Source organism: Podarcis tiliguerta, assembly GCF_965153285.1.
Source record: "Podarcis tiliguerta genome assembly, chromosome: 8".
Taxonomy (NCBI): Eukaryota; Metazoa; Chordata; class Lepidosauria; order Squamata; family Lacertidae; genus Podarcis; species Podarcis tiliguerta.
The window spans coordinates 55,804,065-55,811,519 of record NC_139541.1 but is presented as its reverse complement, the minus strand read 5'-3'; the positions used below and the strand labels follow the sequence as shown (position 1 = coordinate 55,811,519).

Sequence of the window (7,455 nt, the reverse complement as noted above, 5' to 3'; positions counted from 1 at the left end):
GTTGCCAGATCTTTGTGTAGTCCAATTATCCAGGCTTCTCATCCAGGAAATAATCCTGTGCTTAGGGTAAGTTTGGCAAGTGGGCAAAGAGTTTGGGGGGGTTTCCTCCAGAATATGATCTTAAAAACTGAAACTACAAAGTTTTCCCCAGAATCACAACTTAGTTGAATATGTCCTTCTACAGAATCAGGCCATCCAGCCCAGGGCCATCTCCCCTAGCTTTCCCTTCCAAGTGGTTTTCCAGACTCGTGATTCCCCTCTGCCCTAGGGAGCACAGCCATGCTGGTTGAGGCTAATGAGTTTGGGGAAAGCTTGGTCTGCTTCAACTGGGAGCAAGTCTCCAGCAGAGCAAGAGCTTCCCTCACCTTCCTGCCAAGGGCCCTTTTTTAAACCAGGAAATGCCATGGGGAATTGAACCTTGGCCCTTCTGCATGCAAGGCATTTGCTGGGCCACTTGGTCCAACAAGAGAATAACAGTGCTTATGCCTTTTAGTCTGGTTTTTGGACACCTGAGATGTGTCTTTTTAGTACAGTACCTGTCCTATTCTTCTGATTGTAAGGCCTGCTGGCTCAAGCCAGTCTGGGATCCTGTTCTCACCATGGCCAATCAGATGCCTATGGGGAATGAGCAAGCAGAACATGAGCATAAGAGCACTCTCCTATCCTGCCATTTCCAACTCCTGTTCAGAAGTATTGCTGCCTCCAGCTGTGAAGGTACAGCATAGGCATGGCTGGTATGCTCACCATTGACAGCCGTCTCCTCCATGATAGTAAGTTGTTCTGACTGGTTTTAATATTCTGTTTTTAAACGGCTGTAACTTACTGTGGGACCTTGTGGTGAAGGATGGGTAAGAAATCCAGTCAGTACCATTACTACTACTACAAATGCCCTGGGAGTTATGTGCATCTTGAGAAAGGAAGGAAAATTCTGCAGCAAGGCCACCCAAATCCTAAGGATAAATTCTAAGGCCTATGTAAACTATTCCCCTTCAACAAATCTGCATAAAAATGACCAAGTGTTAAAAGAGTAACAAAGAAATAAGCAGCTAAGAAACTCAAACACACTCCTACTGTAGCTGGAAACAAGAGTGAGGATTTATTATTTCCTTCTGTATAACTTTTATAAATATGCCAAGCATGGCAGAAAGCAGCTGTTCCCAAGAACAGACAAGAAGCTGGACATTCTCGAATTTCCCCAGAACACAGCAGCAGTTATAGTGCACTGTTCTCTGCTTCAGTCTGTGCATCTCCACTAAACCTCCTTAGAAACAGACAGAGATCCAGAAGGCAACTGTAGAAAGGGGGGGAGGATGGGGCTGGTTCAAACTTCAAACTCAAATTCAAAGTACTGGGGATCAAAATAATGGATGCGAACATAGCCGTCCTCTCCACCGCTGCTGTAACTGAAAGCAAAAACAAAGCAGAAACAAAGTTATAGATTCAATTCCAGGAGTTCCAGATTTGACCCTGGTGAGATGCACACCCACTTAGAACGCAGGGAGATGGACACCCTTACCTCTTTCCATCAGGGTGGAAAGCGACACTGTTAATAGGGCCAAAGTGGCCCTTGACTCTCCCAAACTCTTCCTCAACACCCAGGTGGAAGAACCTAGAACCACAAAGGAAAAGGCAGTGAGATACAAGCAGCAGAGCCCAGATTTTGATGATGAGAATATCTTCAACATACCTCACTGAATAGGTAACCATTGCCTACTGGTTGCTTGGGGAATTGACTGCATCGCCCCCATCACCCTCTTGCAGGAATAGGAGAAGCCATAATTTGCTCACCTGGCCTCAAACTTGCCAATCCTGGTGGAAGTGGTCGTCACATCCATGGCCTCCTGTCCACCACCCAACACCACCTGCCAAAGAGGAAATGGGGGTGGGGTGGGGAGAGAACACCTCAGTCACACACTCCTTTGTAATGTGTTAAAGGACCAAGGACTCAGAGCCCAATACATGATGTCTTCGCTTTCTATCACACAGCAAAACATACTGACCAAGGATAGCCTAACTTCTGTCTACAGTCTGGTAACCTCTAGATTAGATTACTGCAATGCATTGTACATGGGGCTGCTTTTGAAGGTGCTTCAGAAATTGCAGCTAGTGCTAGAGTCTTGTGTGTCTTAGGACCCCAATACCTCAAGGACCACCTCTCCCCATATGAGCTGACCTAGACCTTACAATCATCATCGAAGGCCCTTCTCCATGGGGCCCTACCGCAGGAAGTCTGGAGGGTGGCAACATGCAAGAGGCCTTTTTCAGTGCTGGCTCCCTGCTTGTGGAATGCTCCCCACCCCCCAATCATTACATACCATCAGGTGCCAGAGAAAAAACATGTCTCTTCCACCAGGCCCTTGGCTTTTAATTATCTGTGACCTCCTTCAGTGGGTGGGGCATTTTAAAAATAGGCCTTTTTAAAAAATATGAATGTGTTTCAGAGTTTTTTCCTGTTCTGTTTAATGCTGGTTTTAATGTATGTGTTATTTATTGTTGTAAGTTGCTGTGGGTAACTTTGGTTTTTTAAAAGCGACCAATAAGTTTAATAATAAATACTTAAATACGTAAATAAATAATATACTGGTGTTCCATTGCCCACCTGAATTTTAGGAACTCTCCCAGCAACCAGACAACAGGGATGATAATCAATACTCTAAGCTCTGGCCCACCTGAGTGTCTCCAAGGGGTAGGGAAATGGGGAAGCCTAGCTAATGCTCCCTGCTTGCTCTTTCACTCTTGAGTCTTGCCCCTCCATCTCTCAGTGTATTGTCACATCACACCTACACAATCCTACTGAAGCCAGATGGAGCTGGCAACGGAGGCAATGCACAACCAACAACATATATTCAAAAGGTAGCACAGAGTCTAGCATCCCTGTCACCCATGGGGTGGGGATGCCCCAGGACAAGTGAGAGGTGCCCCATCTGGCCCACCAACATACATGATCAAAGATGGGGGAGAGGGCTGCGGAGTTCACTGGTCGCTCTGTCCGGAACGTCTTCAGGTGGTCAAGCGTCGTGCAGTCAAACAGCTGCAGAGGAAGAAGTGAATTGGCAGGAGCCTTCTTAGCACAAGCATATCTTAAAGACATAAAGCATCAGATTCCTGGGAAAGGTCCCAGTCACCCGCCCTGGGAATGCCACAGCATCATGTCTAACCAGCCAAGCACACGAAGCAGACTTCTCAACCACTGCGGAGACCACCTAATAGCTACGGCAGCAGGTAGCCCATTGCGGTGGCTGCAGCAAGCACAAAACAGCCCTCAGAAGCCAAGGAGGGCGGCTTCTGCTTGATAGTGCATTATGACATGCACTGATTTAAGCAATCTTCAGTCCTTTGGCCAGCTGAGACAGGAGTCCCAGGCTGTGCTACCAATTCCAAACCAGGAAACTGATACTTGGTGCAAGCAACTCTTGTGCCATATCAAACATAAGAGCCTGGCAGCTGGATCAGGCCAATGGCGTATCTAGTTCAGTGGCCACCCAGATGCCCAAATGGGAAGCCTGCAAGCAGGACTCAGGCACAAGAGTACTCCCTCCACCTGTGATTCTTAGCAACGGAATGTCAGAGATGTACTGCCTCCAACAGTGGAAATGGAACCTATTCATAAAAGCCTTCTCTTCTAGCACTTCTGAGTGCGCTAAAACATGAATGGGGAGTATGAGAAGCTTCTTTCGGGGTGAACTTTTTACCTCTCAGTGGCTACTAATGGGTTTCCACACAGTGCTAAGACAATCTCTCACCAATCCCAAATTCCACACTTAAAGAGGGCAAATCAGGGAAAGATGAAGGACGCACCTTGGCAGTGTTATCCTTGGAGGCAGTGATGAACATGGTCATGTCTCGAGAGGTCTGAATGTCATTGATCTGTTTGGTGTGCTCCTTGACGTTCATGAGGACCTCTCCTGACTAAGAGAGGAAAGAGAGGTGAAGGAAACTGAGCGCCTCCAGACCAATGGAGGGAGAAGCAACATCCTTCTCAAGTCCTGAATATAACAACAACAGTAACACTAATAGAACATATTTACAGTGTTTCACATATGGCTCAAGAATTCATACAACAATCTTGTAAGATGGGACAGTATTACCATCACCATACTGCAGACAAGGAAGGGCTCAGGTGAAAGATGTCAACCAGCTCAAATTGTTAGCTACCAATCTTACAGAACAGAATTACTATGGTAACTGTTAGAATTAGCGGCCCCTAACTGAAGCTCATGGGATGGCCTTCAAATAATCATTCCCTTTCTATCTAGTTTACCTCAGAAGGTGGTTATAATGGTAAACAATATTTATTTTAAAGCATTTTTTGGCTGCTTTTCTGAGCAAAGCCCATCCAAAACAGCTTACACAATAAAAAAGAGAGAAATAATACAAAACATTAAACTAAATAAAAACAACTCATCCAAGTTCCTCTTTTTAAAAAAAGAGGGGAAAATAAACATAATTCAACAGGACTGCAAAGCACATTGGACAAAAAAGAATCCTCATCCAAGTGGCTGGATGTGGTTTGTCATTTGGTTATCAGCTGCGGCTCACAGTTCCAACCCACACTAACCTTTGCACTGAACTGGTTCAACTCCCCATTCTCATGTCCCGCAATTATGTATTCCCCAAGGGGACCCCAAACTGCGCTGGTGATTTTGGAATCACTACAGGGGATCTTCATGTATGGCTCGTTGTCCTCTGTAGACAAAGCAAAACCGGGTGAGATTCAGAGATGCCAAAGGGCAGGGGAGGCAGCCACCCATCCCAACCCTGAGCCCTCCACCTGGTGGCCTCACCAATCTGGCTGGAGTCACGGAGGTCAAAGAAGCTCACAAAACACTGGTAGCCCATTTGTTTGTCTGTGGAAAACATGATGATGTTCCCTCCAAAGTCGAAGCCGCAGGTACGTACAGCTGAGTTGGTCTTGACCAGAGCAAGCTGCTTCCCTAAGGCAAAAGACATCACACATAAAACCAGCTTGAAGGAAGGTGTGAAAATCTCTGCATACCAGGTCCATCAGCTCTGACCAGCTCTCCAAGGCCTCAGGCACAGGAGTAGGGTGGTTGGGGACAGAGAGCTTTCCCAGCTCTGCTACCAGAGGCTTTTGAACCAGAGATGCTGAGGGCTAGATGCTGGTATCTTACCCAGTGAGCTGCAGCCCACCTCTTATTGCCACATAAGCCCCTGCCAAGCTTAGAGTTCAATCCCACACATTTACCCAAAGGCAAGATCAAATGAGTTCCAGTGGGGCATTCTCCCATGTCAGTCTCAGGTTGATAGCTTTTTAATCAAGCCTTTCCCAACTTGGCACCCATCAGATGTTCTGGACTACAACTCCCATCAGCCTCAGCCATCTTCCACTCTGCCTCACTACACACAGTGCTCCCATCACACCACAAAAGATTTTGTTTGAGGTTCTACCTGTCTCACAGTCCCAGAGCCGGCAGCTGTTGTCTGCAGAGCCTGTCAGCACATGCCTCGTGTCCCCTATAGGAGCAGTTAAGGAACCCCAACGCAATTATGTACAGCTTACAGAAGGAGGTGGATATGACTTACTGCACAGCTTCAAGTATCCATACTAAATGAATTCCAAAACATGGCTCACCCAACTGCACAAGCCTTTTGCTGTCAGGTGTCTGGGGCAAAACCTAAACATCTTTCATATGAATCTAAGCATCCAGGAAGTTTCTTTTAACCAATCTATATTCTTTAAAAGGGATGCGGGTGGCGCTGTGGGTTAAACCACAGAGCCCAGGGCTTGTCGATCAGAAGGTCAGCGGTTTGAATGCCCACGACGGGGTGAGCTACCGTTGCTCGGTCCCTCCACTACTCTCTGAAATGCTCACTCCAACTGCAAAGTCTCTCAAAAGTATCTCAGCTTAATACTTGAAAAAGGGTCTCAAATACCCTGATTTCTAAAACCAAAGGATACAGTCAGCATCCACACACCAGACTGCGCCAGTATGTCCACTGTATGTGCCGAGTCTCTCCCCGTTGACAGAGTACCAAACATTAACAATCTGATAAAAGAAGAATAATTATATTATGAAAATGCACCCAAAACAGAAAGACAAGAACAAAATTACCATCCTCTAGTCTATCTGATTTTAGACCATTTATTGACTACTTAATAGCTTGTGAGAAGCAAACAAGTCTGTACTGAGTTTTGGTGAGGGAGAAGTACTGGGAGAACTGTTTATATGGTTAACTACAAATCAACAAAATATTTCCCTTCAAAAGGACAAGAGAAAATAATATGCTAAATAGGCAACAGTGTATACTTTTTAAAGGCAGCAAGAAAATGCAACTGTGAGAAAGGTGTAGAAAAGAACAGTTCAAGGAAAACATACCGGATCTTTGGCTACTGTGAATAACAAGTCTCCTTCCCTGTTATATTTGATCTGAGTAATTGATCTCTCATGGCCTTGCAACAATATGGGTTTCTGTGAAGAAATGTATTATTAAATCACATACTCATTATTTATTATCCACCCTTCAACCTAAGGTCTCAGGGTGGGTTACAACATTAAAAGAAGTTTAAAACAACTTTCAAATCATAATAAGGTGGCTCCTCAGCTTAGTTGCTGAGCTGAACATTAGTCACTAAAACCACAAATAACTACAATCAACTTAAGTCTCCAAGCACAGGGTCTGCAATATGAAGTTCTCTCGAATAAGGCCATTTCGGTTAGGCAAGCGAAGGGGGTGAGGGCGGGGAGGGAAGGAAGGAGAAAACATCGCAAGGCGCTCTGTCTCCCTCGTCTCTGCCTTGTAGAGGAAACAGAGTTCGGCCATTACTACTTTTTAAACCTACCGAGCAAGGAAAGGGGCGGGTTTTTGGATAAAAGGGGGTGTCGGCGTTTGTGGGTAGGGGGGAGAATATCAACAAGACAAGGAGGCAGCCTGGATTTGGGGTGTGGCGGCTTCCGAAAGTGTCGTGCGCGCCCACGGACACGCGTCTCGTTTCTGCGCGGGGCTCGAAAGAAACAAGCATGAAAACAACCCCCAGCGCGGCCTATACAGGCTTATAGGTAAAGCGCACAGGCAGCGAAACAACGCCCGGGTCAATTAAGAAACCTAATTCGAGAAATCCGGAGGGCGGCGGGGGAGAAAGGGAGTCTTACCATGGCTGCGGTGAAGAGACGCCACCGGGAACAGGAACGGCGCCACGAGCGAAAAAGGCAGAGGATCCACTTCCGGCATCAAACCGGAAGGAAAAGCCCGACAGCGGAATTATAGAGATAGGAAAAGGAGAGAGAGGTGCATCCAAAGCTTGGTTTCCGTTTGAGTATTCCCCGTATGCGGGGAGGGTGCGTCACGGAAGAAGATCACAAACACACACACGCAGAAGGGGAACAAAGATCCTAGTCTCGTTCTATCTATGCGGTGAAAAGAATAACAATCCGTTCTAGCGCTCTCTCCTCTATGGTTCCCCCCTCGCGCGCTCCTTCTCTAGGAGGTCGGAAA

At 46.4% G+C, this 7,455-nt stretch overlaps 1 protein-coding gene across 1 annotated transcript; it reads right to left on the bottom strand.

Annotated features, from left to right (window-relative positions):
- Window positions 1–1,071: 1,071 nt before the first annotated feature.
- EIF3I (eukaryotic translation initiation factor 3 subunit I) lies at window positions 1,072–7,253 on the bottom strand. The gene is made up of 11 exons (XM_083453154.1): window positions 7,113–7,253; window positions 6,339–6,431; window positions 5,921–6,008; window positions 5,410–5,475; window positions 4,785–4,934; window positions 4,559–4,686; window positions 3,799–3,909; window positions 2,942–3,031; window positions 1,789–1,862; window positions 1,517–1,609; window positions 1,072–1,403 (listed from the first exon to the last, which is right to left on the bottom strand). The coding sequence occupies exons 1-11, from the start codon at window positions 7,113–7,115 to the stop codon at window positions 1,322–1,324; spliced, it is 978 nt and encodes a 325-aa protein (XP_083309280.1). The 5' UTR covers window positions 7,116–7,253; the 3' UTR covers window positions 1,072–1,321.
- Window positions 7,254–7,455: the final 202 nt, after the last annotated feature.